This window comes from Nelumbo nucifera, chromosome 2 (assembly GCF_055504915.1).
Source record: "Nelumbo nucifera cultivar China Antique chromosome 2, China Antique-T2T, whole genome shotgun sequence".
NCBI lineage: Eukaryota > Viridiplantae > Streptophyta > Magnoliopsida > Proteales > Nelumbonaceae > Nelumbo > Nelumbo nucifera.
The window spans coordinates 67,218,405-67,244,445 of NC_142650.1; the positions used below are offsets into that span (position 1 = coordinate 67,218,405).

At 39.1% G+C, this 26,041-nt stretch overlaps 2 protein-coding genes across 10 annotated transcripts in view; both read left to right on the plus strand.

Annotated features, from left to right (window-relative positions):
- The window catches only part of LOC104601410 (uncharacterized), a 40,714-nt gene extending 34,762 nt beyond the window's left edge, over positions 1 to 5,952 (plus strand). For 4 of the 9 annotated variants that reach the window (XM_088899342.1, XM_010264714.3, XM_088899344.1 and 1 more), the window contains 3 exons: positions 2,028 to 2,174; positions 4,417 to 5,554; positions 5,685 to 5,952. The gene's annotated coding sequence lies outside the window, so the exon portion shown is untranslated. Of the gene's footprint in view, positions 1 to 2,027; positions 2,175 to 2,885; positions 2,970 to 4,416; positions 5,555 to 5,684 lie in introns of all 9 variants that reach the window. The other 5 variants (XM_088899345.1, XM_088899346.1, XM_088899343.1 and 2 more) reach the window with 3 other exon arrangements.
- A 1,222-nt stretch (positions 5,953 to 7,174) lies between these two features.
- LOC104601507 (11S globulin seed storage protein Ana o 2.0101-like) lies at positions 7,175 to 9,262 on the plus strand. The gene is made up of 4 exons (XM_088899347.1): positions 7,175 to 7,554; positions 7,680 to 7,948; positions 8,079 to 8,642; positions 8,780 to 9,262. Exons 1-4 carry the CDS (start codon positions 7,221 to 7,223, stop codon positions 9,164 to 9,166), a joined length of 1,554 nt encoding a protein of 517 aa, XP_088755473.1. The 5' UTR covers positions 7,175 to 7,220; the 3' UTR covers positions 9,167 to 9,262.
- Positions 9,263 to 26,041: the final 16,779 nt, after the last annotated feature.

A 26,041-nucleotide genomic window follows, 5' to 3' on the forward strand; every position in this document is an offset into this window, starting at 1 on the left:
AGTGGATTCTTGAAATTAAACGTTGATGGATGCAGTAGGGGAAACCCGGGACAATCAGGGATCGGGGGTGTTTTTAGAGATGAAAATGGGGTCATCTCTGCTATGTTCTCAGGCCCAATTGGAGTGGGTGACTCCCTTAGAGCTGAGATATGTGCAGTTATGGAAGGAGCCCGGAAAGCTAAGGAATTGAACATCAAGAAACTTATAATTGAAGGGGATTCAGAGGTGGTGATAGGGTGGCTGACCAAAGAACAAAATGATCTTTGGAAGTATAACAATGAGAAGAGGAAATTCAAATGGCTGGTGCGGGAGATGGAAATTAAGACATGTTGGATTAAGAGATCAGCTAATTCCCTAGCTGACGGTTTAGCAAAACAAGGGGCAGAAAGGGATTCCTTGTTTTGGGCTAAGTTGTAATGTTAGTGTCCTTGTATCTTTGTATTTTCTTCTTTCCTTTCTTGAAGTTCTTTGTGACTCTTGGAAGATAAGTGTGTTTGTCTTCCACTTGTAAATTCTCTACTGATGAATTAATGAAAGTGTTATTGATCAAAAAAAAAAAAATGTCCCAACTTAGAACTGGAGTCAAATATCTAGGGGTTCCTCTTCTGTGGAAAAGGAGTAAGTCAGCATCACTAGATTTCATTCTAGAGCAACTGAAAGGTAAACTAGATACTTGGAAAGCAAAATCTCTATCTTATGCTAGTAAACAAGTCCTTATTCAATCTGTGATGCATTCTGCGCCTGTGCATTGTTATGGGCACTTTCAAATTCCTAAAAAGGATCTTAACTAAAATGGAGAAAGTAAAGAGAAAATTTTTGTGGAATGAGACTAATGGGAAAAGGCGCCTTAAGTGGGCTAAATGGAGCAATCTCTATGCCCCAAAAGCTGAAGGAGGACTAGGGTTTAAAAAAATGGATCTGCTGAGCAAAGCTCTCTTAAGTAAGCTAGCTTGGAGATTCATAACAGAGTAATTCTCTTTGGGTTCAGATTTTAAAAGGAAAGTATTTGGAAAATGCCCAGCTTTGTTTTCCAAGGAAAATCCCTCAAAATGCTTCCCCCTATGGAAGGCAGTGTCCGAGGAACTTCAGAGTTTATACCCCTCTGTAGGAGTCCAAGTTTTGAAGACCTCTAGTGTAAACATTTGGGAGATGCCTTGGATTAAGGTGGAGAATAGATTTCAGTGTCTGATGGATCCTCCTGATAGGGTTTCATTGAACTTTCAGGTTAAGGGTCTTATGAATCATGTCTCTGGGGACTGGAATACTGAAACTCTGAGAAATATATTCAGTGAGGAAGAAGTTAGACAAATTCAAGAAATGCATTTTTTCCAGAGGATCTGGGATCAAACTGTTTGGATTGGGAACAATATGGGCAGGTTCACAGTTAAGGATTTCTATAGCTACGTTTGGGCTCAGGAAAACAGTCTCCTAGAGAATGGGCTGATCTCCATTTCTAAAAGGGTGTGGAAATTGAAAACTCGCTCCAAATATAGTGTTTCTGTGGAGTCTAGTCTGAGGCTTTGTGATCACCAAGAGTGTACTATCTGAGTGGGGTCTAACCTCTGAGGAGGTCTGCATATTTTGTGGTAATTACCGGGAAACTCTTAATGACCATTTCCTTAATTGTCCTTTTGTGAGGGCTGTCCTCTTTGGAAGTGTTAGTGGGCATTTACTGTTAATCCAGATTTATTCCAAGATATCCCCTCAGTTTTAGACCACATTATGAGGATGAACATCTCAAAACAGGACCAAAATAATCTGCTATGTTGGCTAGCTATTTCTTGGTATTTTGTTTGGCAGGCTCGAAATGAAAAATATTTTTCTACTCATGACAAATCTTGTCTATGGATTACAAATGCAGTTGATATAATTCTCTGCTCCCTAACTCGGAACCACCCCATCAAGCAGTGGCTCCTGATACCAGAAATCGGGAGACTTTGCTAACTTTGGAACAAAATGGTGTGCTAATTATTTGTGATGTGGTATTGATACCATTTCTCATGACTTAAAACTTTTAATGGCTGCAGGAGGGACAGTAACCCTAACTGGGGACCCCTTTGAAGCTGAGCGCCTGGCTGTTTAGAGAGCTCTTCTTTTGCTCAAGCCCAGGACTGGAAGATAGTGACCATGTTTCAGACTCTCATCTTCTGATGCAGTCATAATGGGGATGAAACGTGAGTTAGCTGGCAGTTCTCTTTTTGGTTAGATAAAATTAAAGAACTTTCTCAATCTTTTTTGAATGTATGTTTTGTGTATAGACCTAGGTCGAAAACTACTTGTGCCCATGTAATGGCATGTAAAGCTAAAACTTTTTGAGCTTGCTTGTAAAGTTTTGTGTAGACCTATTTCAATTTAATCAAGTCTATGTTCAATTATCGAAAAAAAAGGGATCAAATCACTCTTTTATGTGGGAAAAGTATATTGGACTGGGTTCTTATACCTTGGTGCTGGTTTTTCTCTTCTTGATTTGGATTCAAGTAGCTAGTTTTTATGTTATTACGTCTTTCTGGATGTATTTCCCTTCTTGAATTGTATGTAGAGATGAATCTGTGGTGATTCCTCATCACCCTTTCTGATGACTCTTTTCTTTTATTAATAAAATTCTCTTTTATTTATTATAAAGAATGTTTTCTTTTGGACTGAAACTTGCTAATGGAAATTCTATAGTTTTGGTGAATAGTAACCTGTTCCCTATTATTTCTCTATTAATATATCTTCTAAGATCTTCTAAGCTATCATGGTGAAAATGAATCAAAAGAGATTTTTGAAGTGGTGCAAGTATTCTTTACATGTTTCTTTTCTAAGTGAACCTCTGCTCTTGCTTTTTCATTCTTTTCTCCCTTCTTTCTATGTTCTTTCTCTTTTCTTCTAATTCTCTATTACAGGTTTAATTAAGATCTTCTGGTTAATATCTCTTTAGCTACCAAAAAGGCTTCAAATCACTCCTTGGCCCCCTTCAAACAACCTAAGTAAGTTTCTCCCTTTGCCTTTTCAATTTCCTTAGTTTCAACTTTCTTGGTCCTTTTCTCTTTGGATTTTTGTCTTTTTTTGTAAGGTCAATTCATATCCCTCTCAAATCTTGTCTTTCCTCATTATTCTACATTAAATTAACCCTACCAAGTATCAGCCCAAATTTCCAACTAAAACCCTAATTTTTAGAATTTAGTTTCTTCCGCAAAGGGACTTTCTGTCCTTTTGTGCCAAACTACTCAGAATCTTTTCAAATTAAATCACCCCATATATTTCTATGTTCTAAATCTGCACATGAATTTCTATTGAAAAATTGCATTCCTGTACTTTTTGGGTTTAAGAAAATTTTGTCAGTCTAGGGAGAAACAGACAGCTGTTGAATCTGATTGAAAACTTTTATTGGTCAAATTACTCATCATAGATAGTTCTAATAAATTCTCCCAAGTGGCAATTAACCTCCTAGAGTCATCCCTTTAATTGTTCAGCCCACCTAGTTCCTGCATAACTATCCATCCTACTTTAGTTCCGGTTGCTGATCAAGAAAGAGGGGTAAAGAGAAGAGTCGAAAATGAATAGGGTGGTAATGTTTGAGAGGTGCCTTTGGTGTGCTGTGTAACTGACATATACCAAATTGCCAATGAGACAAAAAGGAAAAGTTTGTAAGATATATGACTTTGTTATATTGGACAGAGTGTTGGGCAATCAAGAAACAAATCACTTAAAAAATAAGTATTTCTGAGACAAAGATGTTGAGATATTTGAGTGGAAAAGAGGGCTTACAAGTAGGGCCCCAAATAGTTGAGATTAAGGTTCAATTGAGTTGAATATGAAACATGTTAGACATTTTAGACATTAGGGAATAGATTTAGGAATTCTAAAGTTTTATGTCATACAAACACTGAAAAAAATAAAGGAAATACAAGGAAATGTGCCAACTTTTCAAACCACGAGCTAGTCTCAGAAACTTGCGTATGTGTGAAATGGTGCATTCATCACTGTTATATCTGTTTTGTTTTTCTAGTGCTTATTCAACACAAGTGTTAAAAAAATGATGTATTCTTTCAATGGGCAAAGAGATCTTCCATTGTCTACGGGGATTCTTTTTGTTGTTTAAGATGATGTTATGTGCAGACTCCTGCCTCTTTTAGATATCTGCTCTTCTGTGGAGATCACTAGCAGTTTGAGAGGTATTTTGGCATGTTCTCTGCTTTGACCTAATAAATTCCAGAATGCCCTCTAAAAGGAAGAATTAAGAATTTAATAACTTCAAGAGTATCTTTATAACGAATGTCTCATTAGTTGTTTTTTTTTTTTTTTTGTGTCTGCAAGTACCTTCACAAGTGTTATCTGAACTTTTTGCAAGTTGTGATGTGCATCATCTCAAGTTGTAGGAAGGGATTGGTTGGCATACATAATTTTTTAAAGTTTATTTTTGTTTCTTAACAGGATTTTATGGAAGGACAAGATTCATGTGGTCAGTCCCATATGGTCGGGGCAAACCTTAGATGAAAATGATACTGTACAGGAGAAATTTGAATGATTGGGAAGCTGAAGTCATAGCAGAAATGCTCATCAAAATCCACAAGGAGAAACCTTGCAAAAATCAAGATGAAAGCAAATTTTGTGCGGGACAACAAATTGGGATCTTTTACTCCTGGATCCTTCTTCAAGCAGCTTGATAACGCTGAGGTTAGCACTTTTCCTAGCTCCAAGATATTGATGACCTTCCCTGGAAGGATGTGTATTCTTTGGTCCTTGGTAGGGACATCAGTGTTTGAGAAGGGCCTAACAAAGGATAACTTAAGCAGGAGAGTGATGACATTGACACTGTAGTCTGTTTTGTGTTCAATAGCAACAGGAACAGCATATCACCCTTTTATCCACTGCAATGTGTCAAATCAAGTATGAGTGTAATTTCATGGAATCTTTGGAGTTAAAGGTTGCTCCCAATCTACAATTGAACCTCTTCTCCAACGCTGTGGTATCTGAAAGGTTTGAGCAAAAGAGGAAAGATCATATTGGAAAATAAACCATCCTTGATTTTATGAATCATTTTGGGGGATAGATGCTCATATATGTATGCACAACTAAGTGAAGGCAATGGGTATTCTTTTGTTCTTTTGGCTGTCGGTTCACCAATCCTTTGAAGAATACCATGCAACTCATTTTTCATTCATGAAATTTTATTCTTCACATGTACTTCTTGATTTTGTACGTTTCCACTGAACAGCACCTTGGTGTACATGAGTGCTGACTTTTTGCAATAATTTTGTCATATGGAAATGAAACTCTAGGAGCAGCCTTGTCATTTATCTTACTTTTGGTACCTCATCCCTAGTTTTGCAAACATAATAGCTCTATTGTCACCATTTTTGAAATAGAGTGTTCCTTTCACATGGAAAATTATACAGTAAGCTTTTCAGAGAGTGAAGCAGGTCTTGGTGCAGACAACGACTATGTTCTTTCCAATTCATAGCAAACCACTGAAACTCTAGGTGGGATCTGCTACAAACGAGACATGTACAATGGGCTACGTCAGTCACACAATCAAAGATGCTGAGAAATGATAGACCAGAATCAAGCAGTAAATGCCTTGCCCTCATTCATGTTGTTCAATGACTTGATTACGTTTCATCTCCTGCAGTCAAGCTAACTGCTAGGTCTAGTCCCATTCAATATCGACTAATTCGATCTGTGATGATTGGGTGTTGCAGGTGTGAGTTGCCCAAATGCATAACAGGACAAGCTCTAGAGAACATCATGATAAAGTTTTCTAGTACATAGTCATATTAGCCGCACTTGGAAATTAAGGATGTGATTCTAGAAGCCTTGGCAATGGAATTTGTTAGGTTCTAATTTTTTGGCTCATTGAAGAATCTGAAATGGTTACATTTGTCTCAACTCTTAAGCAATCTTGGTGTAAGCTAGGATTGGTGATTTCCCTAACAATGGTTTAAAATAATAAATGATGATTTGCATCCAGGTAGATAGTGTAACCTTTCCAAGGGTGTTTAATGTTTGGTGCCGTGGAAATTTTATTTTTCAATAGGTTCTAGGATAGACTGCAATGGTTTGGCATTCTATTGTTGGTTCTGAAACCAACAATATTGCTATGATCCTTATTTGATTAAATCTCACCCAAATATGGGAACATCTATGATGATATTAAAGAGTTTTGACCAATCAAAACCCACGTGACATTATGGCAGTTTGAGAAGCAAATCTAGGAGTAGGGGTGTCAATTGGACTGGATTTGGTTCAATCCGATCCAGTCCAATGTGAGTCAATTATAAATGGATCAGGTTGAATCCAATCCAATGAATGTTTTGGACCAATTTGGATCGATTCAATTCAATGTCTGGACCGTCCAATATGTTGAAATTCATTTTGATTTAGATTGGTTTTAACCTAAACCCGGTCCATTGACACATATATTCTTAGACCAGATATTGGTTTAATCCAACCCAATTCAATATAAATTTGTTACGGACGGACCAGATTCTAATAAAAATTTTGGATCAGATTGGTCAAATCTAATGTCCTGTTGGTCCATCCAAATTGATTTTGAATTGGACGGGGTCCAATCCAAAACCAGTCCATTGACACCCTTATCTAGGAGTAGTACTTTGATGTTCTCTTCTAGAAGACTGAAAATATTAATGTACTCTTTGATGACTTTCCCATAGGTAACACCAATGGTAGGCTGGTTGAGTGGCAGGGAAAGAGAATACATATATGGACTAGATTTTTGACATGGTAATATGAAAGTAAAGCATGGAAAGTATGAGCATTATATAGTGAAATGTTTCACGCCATTATTAAAATGGCGGACAGCAATAAAAATACTTTCCGAATAATCCATAAAAAGCCAGTGTTCAAACTTCAAAGGGAATTTTGTATACACACTTGCATTCAAAGACACCGTAGCCGTGTCATTGTATAAAGAGAATCAGGGTGAAATAGTCCAATGACTTACTTTCTCAAGGTTCAAGCTGAGTGGGTTACACTTGCTTGAAGGACATCGCCACCTAGAACCTGCCCTGATCAAATTTATTACTATGTGTTCACACAATACTGTATACTGTAGTGACGACATGCATGGTGTGGTGAGTGCCTGAACAGCCTCACTGTGATCACCTGAAAGGTGTCAAACACTAATCCATTTATTCCCACTATAAATTAATACCCAACCATTCCTCTCGCCGCTTCACCTCAATTCTTCTCTTTCCCGTCTCAACAACTTGTGCGCAATGGCCAAGTCTTCTCTGTTTTCTATTTGTCTTTGCCTTCTTGTATTGTGTCATGTTTGTTTAGCTCAGACATGGCTGCGACAATGGCAAGGCCAGTCCCCAACACAACGCCGGTCCAGGGGCAGAGAACAAAACAGGTGCCGGTTTGAGAACTTGGACGCCCTCGAACCTACACGCCGGAGAGAGGCCGAGGCTGGTTTCGTTGAGGAATGGGACGAAAACAACAACCAATTTCAGTGTGCGGGTGTTGCTGCTTCTCGTGTTACTATCCAACCCAGGGGCCTCTCTTTGCCCTCGTATTACAATGCACACAGGTTCATATATATTGTTGAAGGCAAGCTATCTCCATCTCTTCTTGCTGATCTAAAACCATATGCATCTTAATTCGTTACTATATATTCCAGTTTCGAATCCATACATGCATGTGCTGTGACTAATGAGCCTCTGATCCATGCACAGGGAAGGGAGTTTTAGGGTTATCCATTCCTGGTTGCCCCGAAACATTTCAATCCTCCCAGCAATCTCAACAATCCGAAGAAGAGGAAGAAAACAGGAGCCGGAGATTCCAGGATCAGCATCAGAAGATCAGATTCGTGAAACAAGGAGACATGATTGCTGTGCCAGACGGGGTTACACATTGGATGTACAACAATGGCGGTGCATCCCTTGTTGCTGTTAGCATCTTTGACCTTGCCAACAGCTTCAACCAGCTTGATGATAGAAAAAGAGTAAAAATTCTAACTCATTCATTCAACCTTATAATAATAAAATTGGTTGCTTATTCATCCAAAAAATAAAAAATAAAAAAGCAGAATCATATCATTTGCTTACAATTGACCATTTGATGTGTATGTTTAGCAATTTTATCTTGCTGGCAACTCACAACAACAACAAGAAGAAGAGGAGCAGCAACAACAGCAACAACAAGGTGGTGAATCCTTCTCCAGGCGTGAGAAGGCTGGGCAGAAGAGCTCTTCACAAGAACAAAGACAACAACAAAAAGGAGGCAAGTCGTCTTACCAACATGATCAGAAGGCCAGACAAGAGAACTCTGCTAACATCTTCAGCGGTTTGGACACTGAGACGTTGGCCCAAGCTTTCGGTGTAAGCACGGAGACGGCAAGAAAGCTACAAGGTGAAAATGATCAGAGGGGAGGAATTGTTAATGTTGAGAAAGAGCTTCGGATGATTATGCCAACTACTTCTAGCGAAGAGGACGAAGAATATGAACAGGAACAACAAATGGGTGCAAATGGTGTAGAGGAGGCGATTTGCAACATGAGATTTAGACAGAACATTGAAAAACCGAAGCATTCTGATTTCTACAGTCCATATGGAGGACGCGTCACCACCCTCAATAGTCAAAACCTCCCAATTCTCCAGACCCTCCAACTCAGTGCTGAGAGAGGAACTCTCTACCAGGTTACGATTAACAAGCTTCTCTCTCTCTCTCTCTCTCTCTCATTACTGGTCACTCTCTCGTATGTGGGTATGTGTGTTTCTCTTCTTCTTTGTTGCATGAATTAATTGTTGAATTGTGGCCTCGATAATTTGCACAGAATGCTATGTTGTCCCCTCACTGGAACATCAATGCACACGGCATCATCTATGTTCTTAGTGGAGATGCTCGGGTTCAAGTTGTTGATAACTCTGGACAAACAGTCTACAATGGCCAGCTTCGTCGTGATCAAATCTTGATCCTTCCACAAAACTTTGTCATAGCTATACAAGCTGGAGAGAATGGTTTCGAATGGGTATCATTCAAGACCAATGACAATGCAATGGTAAGCACTCTTGCTGGGAGAAATTCAGTCATTCGTGCCATGCCTGAAGAGGTGCTCACCAACTCATACCAGATTTCCAGAGAGGAAGCCAGGAGGTTGAAGTTCAATAGACAGGAAACACGGGTCTTGTCTTCAAGGTCTAGTTCTGCAAATTTGATGTGAAACAAGAGTCCATCTAAAGTCAGATAGGTTAGCCTGTGCGTGAGCTTTGTGTTAAGATCCATAATAAATAAAGTACAAACTCCCCAACTTCGAACATGGGATTCAGTCAATGCAACTCAATCAACACAAAAAAGCCATCCAAATCGGCCGGACTCGAAAAATGAATCATCTCATCAAATAATTAATATAATATATACGTCCGTGCATATAAGCTTAATTCCCTCATTGCCACCCCCTGCCCAATCACAACGAGGTGCATCGTGTGAGCAAGCGGAGAAAGCAAAGAGTGTTCAACTACCTGCACTTCATTTTGTGCCGGATTGCCCTCTCAAATAGCACAAGTTAAGATTTTAAGGATTTATTATATTTTTACTGTTAATAAGGAAATAATTAAGTCCTTGAAATAAGGAATGTCAACTGCAGCATAAATACTATACTTTTGTTTCTGGTTGTCCGTTCTTAATCCTTTGTTGTTCTTGCTTAGGCTTCTAGTTGTATGCTCTTATTGTTGGCATTGCTACACTGAGCTTTGTTCAATGAAGTCTAATTAGTCTTTGGGCTTAATAAAACCATTTTTAAGTGTTCAATTGAATTTTCTTTTGGATTATTTTGTCCTTATCTTCTCATATAAAATTAGAGGTTAATCGAGCTAAGTCGAGTCGAGTTTTAATTCGATTGAGTTTTGAGTTTCATATTCGATTTCGAGTCGATCAGTTATAAATAAATTTCGGTTAAAAATTATATATAAATTAATATTTAAAATATTATAAATAAAAAATATATGAGAAAACATGATTATATATTAAAATTATAAATAAATCAATATTGTGAAATATTATTAATAAGAATATAATACGAAATTTGATTGCACATTTTTTTTCGTTTTTATGTTATAAATAAATTAATTTTTATTTATATTATAAATAATATATTGAAAATTGATATTTTATTAGAAACTTGATTAAGCTCACGGGCTACTCGAGTTGGGTATTTTGAAGCTTGAACTTAGCTTGACTAACTACTCAACGAGCCGAGCGTGAGTTTGTTATAGTTAGACTTGTTCATGGGCCGGGCCGAGCTGGGTTCGGGCCGGGCTTAGCCCAATCTGTATTAATAGATTTTTTTAAGGCCCGATCTCGAGTCCAGCCCGACCATCGGGCCTATAACTTGGGCCTGAGCCTGGCCAAGCCTGGGCCTAAGTCCGAAATTTAGCCTATACTGTTACTACTTTTGAAGCGGTTGAAGAGAGAGAAATTATAAAGAAAAGAATAAAAAATATATATTAAATTATAAATATATATTTTAACAAATAATTATATTATTTATATATATTATATAATATATAAAATACATATTATATATTTTATAAAATATATAATGCTGAGTCGGGCTGGGCCGGGCTCGGGTCGTGCTTTTTTGACAAACCCCGAACCCGGCTCGAAACACAGTCGGGCTTATTGTGTTAGGCCCAAGGTTAGGCTCGCGGGCCTAATTACATGACCAAGCCCGACCAGGGTGCGAGTTGGGCCATCGGGCTACCCGGCCCATGGACAGGTCTAGTTATGGTTAATGTGTTAGAAAGATAAATATTTTACTTTTTATTTTGTCTTTTTCTACTACTTCAGTTGGGTCTCTTTATACTTTTTGATTCTATGTATCTCATATATATTTTATGAATGATGTATATAGTTAATTATAAATATCTATTTTTTGCATTTTATATGATAAATATATTAACAAATGCATCAATGAATTAATATTAATCAATAAATATTAATTTTTTATAAAAACAATAGTAAAATAATTAAAAATTTTAAAAAGATATTTTAAATATTTACAAATATTATTTTATTGATAAAAACATTAAAAATTTAAAAAAATTAAGTAAAATAATTAATATTTTATTAACAAAAATATTAAAATGTGAAACTGACAATAAGATTTCAGCCTTTTTAGGGAGAGTGTGAAGCACGGGACTGGTCCCGTCCACAGCCAGCCAAACAGGTGTTCATCCCACCCATGAGATGAACATGGTGTTGAACACTGCCTTAATGGCCCATTCTTCTTTTGGATTTTGAAAGGGGAAAAGTTGGTTAATAGAGTACGTATGTTCTTTTCTTATATCTATATGGGGTTTATGAAAATTTATTTACCCAAGTATCACTTACCCCATCTCCCAAGTGAGCAACTTTCTCACTTTAGGAAAATTGTCAACACATGGATGGGACAAAATTGTCCTTTTAATAATGACTTTTTATGGCTAAAATGGTTATTTTATTATTTACTTAAAAAATAAAAGTAGCCATATAAATGCATCTACCTAGATAAATAACTTTCCAAAAAGAAAATAACATTGTTTATCCGATTTTTTGCCATGAGTGATATAAACCTATTTGATCCGATTTTTTTTTTCTTTTTGTAAAAAGCCCATAGGCTAAATCATTCATTGCACTGAATCAGCTTTTAGTACAGGCAAAAGAAAATCTGGAGAGATGGAGCAAGTTTGGGTTCTACAAAGTACAACCAAATTTTGGCAAAGTGTGAGCAGCATTATTGCCTGTACGAGGGATGAAGGATATATGAGCTTGATGAAATTCTTGCGAAAGACTCCTACAATTGGCTATGACTATATGAAGCCACCATGGGACCTTAGGCTGAGGATCTAACAGGATGTTAGTAATCTTCTGCGCATCCCCTTGAAGAACAATGTGTGAGAGAGATAAATCTTGAGCCAATTGTAAACCCTCCCTAAAAGCCAATGCTTCAACCATCTCAAAATTAGATTTTTGAGCACAAGCAGACCTTTCACAAACCAACTGACCCAAATGGGTTCGAACAACAATACCAATTTCAGAACATACTACCTCATCAACATTGACTTTGATAAAAGGTTCTTGGGGCGGTGACCAAGGAATCACCTAAGTAAATCTTCGATCATTATGTAGTTGCATTTTACTATATTTAAGCAAGGTGAGTGAGCCGCAACTGAAACCGATGATGGGTTCAAGTTTTTATGATCCATAACCACCTTACACCTGGCCTTCCAACAATGTCGTAATAAAGTAGCACATTTAGTAAAAATACTTACGTCGTCACTTGGTGTATGAGGGATTGATGACCACCAAAGTTCTAACCATTGTAACAAGGACCTAGAAGGATAATTGTCAATGCGCACTGATACACAAGAACCGAACCAGATGGGTCACAACACAGGGAAATGGAGCAAAGTATGATCCATAGTTTCTTGATGGCTCCCACATGAAGTACAAATGGGATCAACATTCTTTGAATATCGTGCTAGGAAAGCCTTGACTAGGAGAAGATCATTGATACATTGCCAAATAAAGGTATGAATCCACGGAGATAATTCATCAAATTTCTAGAAATCTCGCCAAGAAACACTTCATATTGATGGGATGAAGAAGGTACTACACTTTGTAATGCTTGCAGTCCTAAAGCACAAGTATAGCGTCTATGTGGGGTAAAACGCCAAATCAAACGATCAAATGCAGCAGCATAAGGATCTTTAGGAAGAAGCATTGATAAAATTTCACCCACCACCATGGGATTGGATAGTGTTGTCACTAAATCATGATTCCATACTCCTATACAAAAATTGATGAGTGCGGCAACTTTAGTTGAGGGGCTAAAACCAGATTGAACATGCAATGGATCACTTACCCAAGGATCCCCAAATAATGTTGTGTCCCAACCATTAGATATTAGAATTTTGGCACCACAAGATAAGTCACTCCTAGATTCCAATGTAGCTCGCCAAGTAGAAGAGGCTGATGAACGTTTTGTGGAACCCCAAAAAGTTTCACCCATCTTCAAATATTTAGCAGATAAAATCTGTGCCCATAAACGGGATTGTTCTGCTAAAAATCTCCAAAGATAATTTCATAAGCATGGCTCTATTCTTGATGCTAGCATTCTGAAATCCCAAACCACCCATCTCTTCCTTTGTAGTGATCTTATTCCACCCTCGAAGATAGATATGAGGTATGCCAGGTTTGTAACCCCACCAGAAATCATGAGATATAGAGAGAACACTTTTAGGTAGTTGATGTGTGGACATAAAATAAGTTGGGATAGATGCAAGAGTGGATTTGATTAAAATTTCCTGGCCATCATGAGATAAGCAGTTTTCCTTCCAAGAGGACATGCGATCACGACACTCTTATCAATCACAAATTGCCAAGTTTTTGCATTGCAACTATTCCGTAAGAATGGGATACCAAGATATTTTTAGAGGATTTGGAATAGTTCACTTCTTGACCCAAGAAGGCACCAAAATATTGTAAGATTTCCTTGATTTTAGATAACTCTGGTGTAGTACTCTTGCCAAATAACAAAATATCATTAGCAAAAAGTAAATGAATGAGCCAAGATCCATTTCTGCAGATTTTAACTCCACTAAGGACACCCAAATCCATATTATGTTGAAGCAATTTGGAAAACACATCCATATATAAAATGAATAAGTATGGGGAGAGAGGGCAGCCTTATCGTAGTCCCCTTTGCGGATGGAACTGGGGTCCCACTTCTCTATTGAGTAACACCACATAAGAAGCAGTGGTAAGACAAGCCCGTAATAAGGAACAAAACTGAGTAGAGAAACCCTGTAAGTGTAGGGTATGGAGTAAGAAATCCCATTCCACCCTGTCGTATTCCTTTGACAAATCTAATTTTAACATAAATTGGCCATGCGTCAATCTCAAAAGCAATGATCTGATTGTCTTGGATCTGACGCCCAGGGGAGAATGCATTCTGATAGGATAGGGAGCGATGAGTGGTTCGATGATGCTTTTGAGTCGTGTTGCAAGGATTTTTGTAACAATTTTATATGGAACATTAGTAAGTCCAATGGGAAGAAGATCAGTCACAAATTCAACAATTGTTTTTTTGGAATCAAGACAATTGGTGTATCATTGACTTCTGAAATGAGATTCAGATTATAGAATACATTTTGCACAAAAGTGACTAAGTCATGGCCTACCTCTTCCCAACAATGATAGAAAAGAGCATGAACGCCATCAGGACCAGGTGCTTTAAGAGGCCCAATGGAGAATAAGGCGTCTTTAACTTCTTGAGCAAACGGGCAATGACAGAGCCTCTGTAATTTGATGGGGAGCAATGTTGTCTTCAAAAGTATCAACAGTTAGAAAAGAGGATGAGAAAAGATCTACAAAATGGTCTCTAACCAGAGAAGCAATAATTGCGGGATCAGGGGACCATGTACTACTGTTGTCTCGTAACCAGTGAATACCATTATGTCGACGGCAATTTGAGATGGTAACCAGTGAATACCATTAATTAATTGTTGTTCAATTTCTTAGTTTGAGCACTAAAGTTTTCCAACTTAGTGCAGCCCCAAAACGAAAGAGAATTTTTACAGGTCAGAACCCATTGTTTAAAGGAACCAAGACTGGAATTCCAAAACTATTAAACTTGTGTTTTGAAACCATCCAACTTCGTCCAAACAGATTCGAACATAATATGTAACTCGAGTAGAAGGAGAAATTCTGATTCTTTCTTGTTCTTCTTGTTTTTTTTTCCTTTGCAAAGAATGAGTTATATATACACACCTATCCTAGTTACACACAAACTATCTTGTTCTGCCTTTCCTAATTACATACAAACTATTATGATAAGAGTTATCCCTGAATTAAGGGATATTCTCCTAGTTTACAGCTCACGCCAATACTCCCCCTCACGTTGGCGTGTACAAATCTTGGATGCCCAACTTGCCAAGTGAGCTGTAGAAGTTTTTATTGGATACAACTTTTGTAAGTATATCTGTCAGCTGGTTTTCAAACTTGACAAAGGGAAATCGAATGATTCTGTCTTCGATATTTTGTTTGATGAAATGCCGGTCCACCTCCACATGCTTTGTTCGATCATGTTGGATGGGATTCTGAGAGATGTCTATGGTAGCCTTGTTATCACAGAATAGGTCCATTTCAGAGGTTGGGGGGAAATCAATTTCAGTCATCAATCTTCTAAGCCAGAGTAGCTCGCAAAGCCCTTTAGCCATTCCTCGAAACTCAGCTTCAGCACTTGATAGGGCCACCACCTTTTGTTTTTACTCCTCCACGTGGCCAGATTCCCACCGACAAATGTAAAGTACCCCGAGGTGGACTTTCTATCTGAGATATTTCCGACCCAATCTGCATCTATATAGCCTTCTATCTTTAGATGATTATTTTTTGAGAACATAAGTCCTTTTCCAGGAGAGGACTTCAAGTATCGAAGAATTCGCATTTCAGTGTTGATGTGATCTTCGCTTGGGCAATGCATGAACTGACTTACTACGCTGACAGCGTAGGCGATGTCTGGACGAGTATGTGAGAGGTAAATAAGTTTACCAACCAGCTTTTGATATCTCTCCTTATTGGTAGGTACTTGGTTTGGGTATTTTCCAAGTTTATGGTTTTGAACAATTGGTGTGTCTACCGGCTTGCACTCTAACTGTCCCACTTCGGAGAGCAAATCCAAGGTGTATTTCCGTTGAGACAGAAATATACCTTCCCTTGATCTAGCAACTTCAATTCCTAGAAAATACTTGAGCCCGCCTAAGTTCTTCATTTCAAACTCAGTTGCCAATTGCTTTTGCAGTGTTGCTATTTCTCCTGAATCATTCCCTGTGATAATCATATCATCCACGTATATTATTAGAGTTGTCACCCTCCCTCGTTGGTGCTTCAGAAATAGTGTATGGTCTGAATTGCTTTGTTGGAAGCCATATTTCCTCATCGCAAGACTAAACCGCCCAAACCATGCCCGCGGTGATTGTTTCAGTCCATATAGTGCTCGTTGTAGTTTACACACAACTTGGTTCTTGGAATTCGCTGTATAACCAGGTGGGATGTCCATGTATACCTCCTCTTCAAGATCACCATGGAGGAAGGCGTTCTTTACATCGAACTGGTGCAGTGGCCAATCAAGGTTTGCTGCAAGAGATAATAAAACTCTGACCGTATTCAACTTGGCCACTGGTGAGAAGATCTCTTGATAAACTACGCCCTGTGTCTGGGTATAACCTTTTGCGACCAGCCTCGCTTTGCATCTCTCGATTGTCCCGTCCGCCTTGTATTTAACGGAAAATACCCACTTACACCCTACAGGTCTTTTCCCTTCGGGCAAGGTAACCAGAGTCCATGTTTTGTTCTTCAATAGTGCCTCCATCTCTTCTTGTATGGCCTGAGTCCATTTCGGGTTTGTCAAAGCTTCTTGAACACTGGCAGGAATATGATTTGAGGACAATTCTTGCACAAATGTTTTTAGAGGTTTGAAGAGTCTCCTCGTTGATACATAATTGACAATTGGATACTTTGACCTCCGATTCTCAACATCTGGAGAATATCTATTTGGCAGTTTGCCACGATTATGCCTGAAGGGTAAAGTGTAACCAGCCAAAGTATTCATGTCATTAGAGCTTGAAGGTGTGGTAGGAGAGATTACCTCAGGGATGCTCTCACGCGCTTCCGGGATATCCTCTGGAGATGGGCCTTCCGATACTGGGGAGGTTGGGGTCTCTATTTCTTCTGCTGGGAGAGGCGATGTAGACGTTGGGGTCTCTGTAGATGTCTCCGATGCTGTCTCTGTAGGTGTCTTACCGGTTGCTTCATTGACCACCATCTCTGTTGAAGCACTCGTATTTAGCCCGTCGAGTAAAAACCAGTTCTGTTCTTCACTCTGACTCTCCCCCTGAAGAGAAGAATTGGTTTTGGAAGGAGAGTAGAATGTTTCAGATTCCAGAAAGGTAACATCCATGGTAACATAGGTGCAGTGGGTAACTGGGTCATAGCATCGGTACCCTTTCTGGTGTAGCGCATACCCCAAAATAAGCATCTAGTTGCTCGTGGATCCAGTTTTGTGCGTTGATTTTTATGTAGATGCACGAACGCCACATAGTCAAAAACTCAAGGTGGAATCATCAAAACTGATGGCAAGGAGACATGTGATGAAAGAACTTGTAATGGTGTTTTAAACTGTAAGACCCGTGATGGCATTCGGTTAAGGAGGTGCATGGCGGTAGCAACAACATCAACCCAATGTCGGTTAGGTACATGTGCTCCAAGTAACAGAGCGTGAGCAGTTTCGAGTATGTATCGGTTCTTCCTCTCAGCAATGCCATTTTGCTGTGGAGTCTGTGGGCATGAAGTCTCATGAAGTAATCCATGAATCCGGAAATAATCTTGGAACCGTTGATTCATGTATTCCCCGCCATTATCAGACCTGAGTACCTGGATCTGTGATGTGAACTGAGTCTTCACCATCATATGGAAAGATTGAAATACAGTCAACACTTCATCTTTATGTTTCAGCAGATATAACCATGTCATGCGAGTGCAATCATCAACAAAGATTACAAACCAGCGAAATCCAGACACTGTAGTTACTAGGGATGGCCCCCACACATCCGAGCAAATCAAAGCAAATGGAACTCTACTTTTATTCATACTTAAGGGATAGATAGTTCTATGACTCTTAGCTAAGATGCAAGTGTTACACTGAAAATCATGAGGTTGTATATCTGTAAATAACTTTGGAAATAAATGTTTCATGTAACTGAATGATGGATGTCCTAACCGGCGATGCCAAATCCAAATCTATTGTTCTTTGGTGTTACTTTGATGATGTGCATGATGTGCTTAACCCGTGCTGAGATCATCCATGTAGTAGAGCCCCCCCCCCTCCTAGTACCACGCCCAATTATCTCCTTGGTGAGAATATCCTGAAGAAGACAAAAAGTAGGATAAATAAGCACAACACAATTTAGATCAAAGGAGATCTAGCTAACAGATAGTAATTTATGGGAGAGCGAGGGAACAAGCAAGGTGTTCTTCAAGGATATTGCAGGTGACAAGGTCACAGTGCCTGCTCCCACAACACAATTTAGATCAGAGGAGATCTAGCTAACAGATAGTAATTTATAGGAGAGCGAGGGAACAAGCAAGGTGTTCTTCAAGGATATTGCAGGTGACAAGGTCACAGCGCCTGCTCCTGTGACTTGAGAGATAGCCCCATTGGCATTAACAATTGTAGTCCGTCTTGGTGGTGAAGTCTTTGAAAAATCAATAGCATCATAGGTCATGTGGTCAATAGCCCCTGAGTCAAGTATCCATGCATTGTTATCAATAGTTTTGTTGGGAAGATTGTTACCTGAATCCGAGAGGTGTACGTCTCCCTGTGGTATGAATGAGAGTTGAGATTCTGTTGTAACCGTTGCAGCCTTACCACTAGTTTCGGCCTTGTCTTGACGTTTCCGAGCTTGGAGTTCATGCCACCAGTCGGGATAGCCATGTAGCTTGAAGCAATCCTCCCGGGTATGCTTTAAGTTACCACAATGAGAACACTTAGTTCCACCAAAAGATGTTTGAGATTTAGAGGACGTACCAGATTTTTCGTTGCTTAAAGGCAGAGAACCCGTTGAGGAGGGTGTAGGTTGCTCAGTTTTAACACCTCTAGAGGCCAAAACAGCTCTTGGAGTTTCAATATTATTATCGGTGATCATGACCCTCTGTCGGATAGCTTCTCTCCGAACATGTGCGTATGCTTGTTCAATAGTGGGAAACGGATGCATTTGGAGTACATCTGCCCGAATCTTGTCTAGTCTGTCATCAAGGCCATCCAAGAAGATATACACTCTCTCTTCTTGAAGAAGAGTATTGTACCGTTGAATATCCGCCGCACACTCCATCGGATTTGGATGGCGAAAATCAATTTCTCGCCACGAACCTTGGAGATCATTATAATACTTTTCAAGGGACCCTCTAGACTGGCGCAAGCGGGTCACACGGCGCCGAAGATCGTATACTTGCAAGGTATCACTGCCATCAAAGTACGTAGTAGCAACAGAATCCCACACCATCTTTGCTGTAGGGAATCGAATAAAGTTACCAATCAAGGATACGTCCATGGAGTTAATTAACCATCCCTTGACAATAGCGTTGTCGGTGCGCCACCTTCGAAAGGTTGGGTCAGTCTATGGAGGCTGGGGAAGTTCACCATTAATATATCCCAATTTGTCTCTGCCAGAGATATACATCTCAACAACTTGGGACCAAAGAGCATAGTTGGTGCCGTCCAACTTAATGCCGATCTGAGCGGCGGAGGTCTCTGTAGTCGAGGTCGGTCTGTGCAGGAGTTTAGTCATTCTGGTGGTCAATTCAGTGAGGGTAGGATTGTGTCGTTGTTCTCCAAACGGATCTGAGGTTTCCGAATCGGACATGGTTGTGTCTGCCGATGGCGTCTCGGAGTAGAAGGGAGTCAACAATCGCATCTAACGCTGAGTGTCAGAGAATGATGTTCGGTCGTTGCAGATTGCAAAGAAGCAAGCAGGTTGCAGCGGCAGTAGCAGTAGTCAACCACCGGCGACCATGGTGGAATCAATAGTTCTGATGTGAAGAAGAGGCGGGTTGCACTCAGCAAGAATTTGCAGTGGCAATATCAGCGGCCACCAACTGGCGACCACAGTGAGACGGCGAGATCTAGCAGAGCAACTGCCGGACTTGCAGCGGCAATAGTAGCGGCCAACCACCGGTGACCGCGATGGAGTTGATAGTTCTGGGTAGAGAAAAAAAACCACACGATAGAGCAACCGCTGGAATTGCAGCGGTAATAGCAGCGGTCACCCACCGGCGACCAAGACTTCGCAGCGATCAGGAAGACGAGTTTGTCACGGACCGTGGCGCTCTGATACCATGATAACTCGAGTAGAAGGAGAAACTCTGATTCTTTCTTGTTCTTCTTGTTTTTTTTCCTTTGCAAAGAATGAATTATATATACACACCTCTCCTAGTTACACACAAACTATCTTGTTCTACCTTTCCTAGTTACATACAAACTATTATGATAAGAGTTATCCCTGAATTAAGGGATATTCTCCTAGTTTACAGCTCACGCCAATACCTTATAGTCTGTGTAAATAGAACAATTGGTCTATGGTCACTAAGGCTAGCTGAAAGGTGCTTGAGATGAGAGTGAGGCCAAAGATCAATCCAAGAGGGAGTACAAAAGGCTCGATCGAAATGTTCCATAATTAATTCTTCAGAGTGCTTGTTAGACCAAGTAAATGGTGGACCAACAAAGCCCTAATCAAGTAAACCACAAGCTTCAGCCATTTGATTAAACATTTGAACATGATGTGTGTCTGCAACACAACCGCCAATTTTGTCATCAGCATTGGAAATGGCATTCAAGTCTGCCATTAAAACCCATGGTCCGGAGATACTAGAGCCAATAGAAATAACCTCATCCTAAACCTTCTATCGCTGTGATCGATTTGGATGACCATAAACACCAACAAAGTCCCATACCACCGAGGGAGGGTGTTTGTTGATGGAAGCATGAATTAAATGTTCATTAGAATGAAGAATACACAGCTCAAGTGACTTCAACCAGCCAAACCATAAACCCCTGGACCGACCTTGAGAGGGAATGACAAAAAAATCATATTGCAGCAACTTGATAAAATTCTTTGAGATTTCACCAAATCACAACGAGTTTCAGAAATGAAGAAGATGGTAGGATTAATCTTCTTGAGGAGATAGTTGAAATGTTGAACTGCCAATCTACCTCCTCCACCTTGACAGTTCCAAGAGAAACATATCATGGTGAGTGTGGTGGCAATTGATGGCTTGCCACCATAGCTACTAAAGAACATGGAGAATTATTTGAGGAAGATGCATTCAATTCAGCCTTTAAACGAGCTTGCTTCTTGAGTTTAAGGTGAGATAACACAACACTATCAACAAAGACTGGATTGGAACGAAAGTTAGCAGCAACAACATTGTCTTCCAAAGATGGTGCTTTGCATTTCAAGCTACGAGGGGGGACTCCCTTAGTAATCTCCATAGCACAAACATTGGCATTATCAATAACAGAAGTGATAGTAAACAAAGAGACAACAAGAGAGGGAATGGAGCACATGCCTGATTTGGCGGGAATACCACCATAAAAAGTAGTAGTAATCCTGCCGTCCGGTAGAGTTTGGCCAATAACATTTTCAATTGGTTGCACCTCCATATGAGGCAAAGTATGAGCATGTGGAGTTGAGGTTCTTGGGGGATGCACGTGCTGGGTAACATCCAAACTCGGCTGCTCAACATCCATATTCATGTGAGGAGAACAAACCATTACGTTCAAAATAGGAACAGACACGTTAGAATTAGAAAATTCACCAAATTTTGTAGTAACTGATGTAACTGCATTAAATGATTCTTTACACTCGCCTGGTTTGACGAAATCACATCCATGTGTATTAGATGTAGTTCTGCCTTCCACAGCAAGAATATGATGTTGGATTTTAATCTCATGAGAGATTAAATCTAATGGGTTTGATTGATCAATTACACGAGAAATTGCACCTGTACACTTGATTGAAAAAATCAGTTTTTCTCTTACAAAACCCAGTTTTGAACTTGTCCCACATTGGAAAATTATAAGTTTTGTTTTCAGTATTTCAATAGGAGTTGATTTACACTCCTTAGAATTAGTAGAGGAGAGTATGGGGATTCGATACCGCGCAACGCACGCGCACGCGTGTGCGACACAATGAGGCACCTTAGAGGCGCACTTTGCTCGCCTATGAAGAATTTGGAATAATACATCAGTGTTCTGTTCCCTATACCCCTCAACAGAATGGTCTGGCTGAAAGGAAAAATAGAACACTTACAGAAATGATATTATGGACATGTTTCTAGAGTTAATAAAAGAATTGTTTCAAAACTCAGATCTCAATACCTATTGATAATAATGAGACTGAAAGAAGAAATGACACAACTGTAATACCTACAATAGGACTTAGAAGAAGTCAAAGACAAAGAACAGAGAAACACTTAGGTTCAGATTTTATCTCCACTCAGTCAATTGTATTTTTAGTTGAGGCTGATAGAGAGAAGATTTTAAATAAAATACCTATTGTCCTAAACATTGAAAATGATCCAAAAACCTATAGTGAGGCCATGACCTCTAGAGATGCTGTCTTTTGGAAGCTATAAATGATGAAATGGATTCAATAATGTCAAATAACACATGGGTACTAGTAGACATGCCTCTAGGATCAAAACCAATAAAATGTAAATGGATGTTTAGAAGAAAATACAACACTGATGGAACTGTACAAACTTTTAAAGCTAGATTGGTAGCCAAAGGATTTAGTCAAAAGGAAGGGATTGATTATTTTGACACCTATGCACTAGTGACTAGAACAACTTCTATTAGAACACTCATAGCATTAGCATCCATTTATCACTTGTCTGTTCACCAAATGGATGTTAAAACTGCTTTCTTAAATGGTGATTTAAATGAAGAGGTTTACATGGAACAACCAGAAGGATTTGTTCTTCCTAGAAACGAGAAGAAAGTCTGTAAACTGGTTAAATCACTATATGGATTAAAACAAGCACCTAAACAGTGGCATGAGAAATTTGATTCTTGCATTCTAGCTTTTGGTTTTAAACATAATAGTGCTGATAGATGCATCTACTCAAAATTCACTGAAAATTATGGAGTAATTGTATGTTTTTATGTTGATGATATGCTTATTGTGGGTACAAATATGGTTGGCATAAATGAAACTAAAAACTACTTATCCTCTGTCTTCAAGATGAAAGATTTAGGAGAAGTAGATATCATCTTGGGAATAAAAATTAAAAAGCATAGTAGGGGCTATGCATTAAGCCAATCACATTATATTGAGAAAGTACTTGAGAAATTTAAGCATTTAGGGTTTAAAAAATATAGCACGCCATATGATTCTAGTATAAAGCTAGTAGAAAATACTGGTAGAGCAATTGTACAACTTGAGTATGCTAGTGCAGTAAAAAGCTTGATGTATGCTATGCTTTGTACCAGACCTGATATTGCATTTACAATAAGTAAACTCAGTCGGTTTACAAATAATCCCGGTGCAGAGCATTGGAAGGCAATTGGAAGAGTTCTTGGGTATTTCAAGAGAACATTGGAACTTGACTTGTTTTGTTGTGATTATCTAGTTGCACTAAAATGGTACACTGATGCAAGTTGGATTACTAGTAATGGAGATAACAAGTCCACATCTGGATGGATTTTCGTCCTTGGTGGGGGTGCAATCTCTTGGGCATCTAAAAGACAAACTTGTATATCTCACTCGACCATGGAATCCGAATTCATAGCCTTAGCGGCTGCTGGAAAAGAGGCTGAATGGATTAAGAATTTATTATTGGATATAAAACTTTGGCCTAGTCCTATGCCTCCAATTTTCATTTACTGTGATAGTGAGGCAACTCTGTTAAGGGCCTACAGTGGTACCTACAATGGTAAGTCTAGACATATAAGTCTGAGACATGAATTTGTTAGGCAATTGATTCAAGATGGAGTCATCACTATAACCTATGTGAGGTTAAGTAAAAACTTGGTTGATCCTCTTACCAAGGGCTTGGCTAGAGAATTGGTAAGAATGACAACCAAAGAGATGGGATTAAAACCATTTACTTAGTCACCTGTAATGGTAACCCAACCTGAACTGAAAACCATCAGTATTGGGTTTAATGGGTAACAACAAGTTACAGTAATGTGACTATTAGCATTGACATTGAGAAATTTCCCATCACAACATAAACAGTGTTGTCCGTTATGATGAAAGGTTGAAATAAACTCTCGATGAAGTTTTGAAATGTGTCAAATAACGGAGCACATAGTGGAACTTCACCTATGTGAACATAGAAGTGGTGTCGCTTCTCATATAAGCACATGGCCATAACAGTGCTGAGCAAAACTTGAAACTCTTGCAGAGACTGGACATTTTTGTATAGGTGTCTCTGGTTTGTCTTGAGAGTAATTGGTTTAAGGTCTTACCACCAATAACTTTGACAAGACTCTGAGATAACTATACTAATAAGAGGTTTAAGTTGATAAACACCTTTTGTATGCATAATTGTGTCATAGTAGTTTGGATTGAGAGAGAACTATGTAATTGATCAATCAATGTGGGGGATTGTTGGATTTTAATCTCATTAGAGATTAAATCCAATGGGTTTGATTGATCAATTACATGAGAAATTGCACATGTACACTTGATTGAAAAAATCAGTTTTTCTCTTACAAAACCCAGTTTTGAACTTGTCCCACATTGGAAAATTATAAGTTTTGTTTTCAGTATTTCAATACGAGCGGATTTACACTCCTTACAATTAGTAGAGAAGAGTATGGGGATTCGATACCGTGCAACGCGCGCGCACGTGTGTGTGGCGCAATGAGGCACACTTTGCTCGCGATGGGCGACTCTGGTTTTGGTGCGTTGATGACCGTTGATCACCGTTGATGAGATCAACGGTCACGATTCGATCAGGTGTGATCAAGAGGCACAATTCAAAGTTAACAGTCACCAACTGTTAACTACTTTTTAAACAGTCACAATGTTTGAAATTGTGACTGTTCAATGTGCCTTCTCTAAACCAACACCTACCTTTTCTTCATACTTCTTCACAAATTATTTAAGGAGCATGAATCAGATTCGAAAACACAATTTCGAAATTCACTCTCTCTCTCTCTCTCTCTCTCAGTCCGGTCTGCTACAGTCTCACAGAAGGTTTCTTTGGAGACTCTTCAACTTTGCTGGTTGCAGATTCTCGCCCAAGGCTCTGTTGTATCCTGGGAACGAATTTGCTAGTAACCCAACAACAAACTCAATAAAACTGAGTGGGGGCAAATAACGTTCTAAAGACAATGTCTTCAGACGCGCCTCAAAGCTTTTCCTCTAAAGTTACAATGACCCCATCTTATCCAACATATAAGCCGTGATCTTTTATTGATAACCATCGCAACAACCGTTTATGGGCCAGAGAACTGTTCCTATAACTGGGTTGTGGCAGGAGCAACCAGGTCCGGTGGCGGAGTCGATGAATGTGTATCCACAAAATTTACTCGATGAGATGGCAACATCCGTTGAGAGGATGGTGTCCGTAGAGGAAGATACATTCAACGTTCAACTCCTCTAGTCGAGAACAAATAGCTTCTAAAGTAGAAGCATCAATGGCGAAATGGAGTCGATGACGGGGTCGACATCCTTGTAAAACAAGACTCGAATGGACGATAAGGCTTTCCTAGTTTACTTCCAATACGACAAGCAACATTAGCATTCAGGTAAGCTAACGGGAGACCAAGAAGATGCACCCAAAAGTCCGCATGAGAGAGAGAGAGTACATAGTTGCTTCGGCCTTTTGGAGAATGGGAAGGTCATCCTCGAAAAGATACGGTCCACAATCAACAATAGAATCCCACTCAAAGCTACTTGGTGGGATTTTGATTAGGAAAGAGTCTTTTGTAAAATTAAAAATTGCGGAAGTAGCAAGATTTCACAAGCATTTCACGGAATCCACCCACATTAATCGATCGGCCAGTAAGAACCTTACAAACAAGATTACGCTGCCAAGAGTCAAGTGGGAGAGTATCTAACTGTTCAGCTTCCACTACAGTATTTGGGTGTGGCAGTAAGAGAGATGAAAGATCCTTAAGTAAAAAAACATGAAAACTTGCACTACGACAAGATGGATTAAGTTTATATATTATGCATGTATATTATATAATACATAAACATATTTAATATATAACAAATATGAAAATTTTGTCAAATAATGCATTATGGTATATTCATATAAGTTTGTTATTTACTTAAGTCAATAGAGTGATTAATTTATTTGGAATAATCTATTTATTTTTGGATAAAACGAACTCGGATTAAATAAAAAAACCAATCGTCAAAGATGGACTCGTGTTTTTGGTAGTCTGATCATACTCGGGTGTATTCCTGAGTAGGGGTGTTTACGGGTCGAGTTAGATTGTTTGAGTCATTTTCTTCAATTGATTCAATCTAGTCGGTTTACTTAT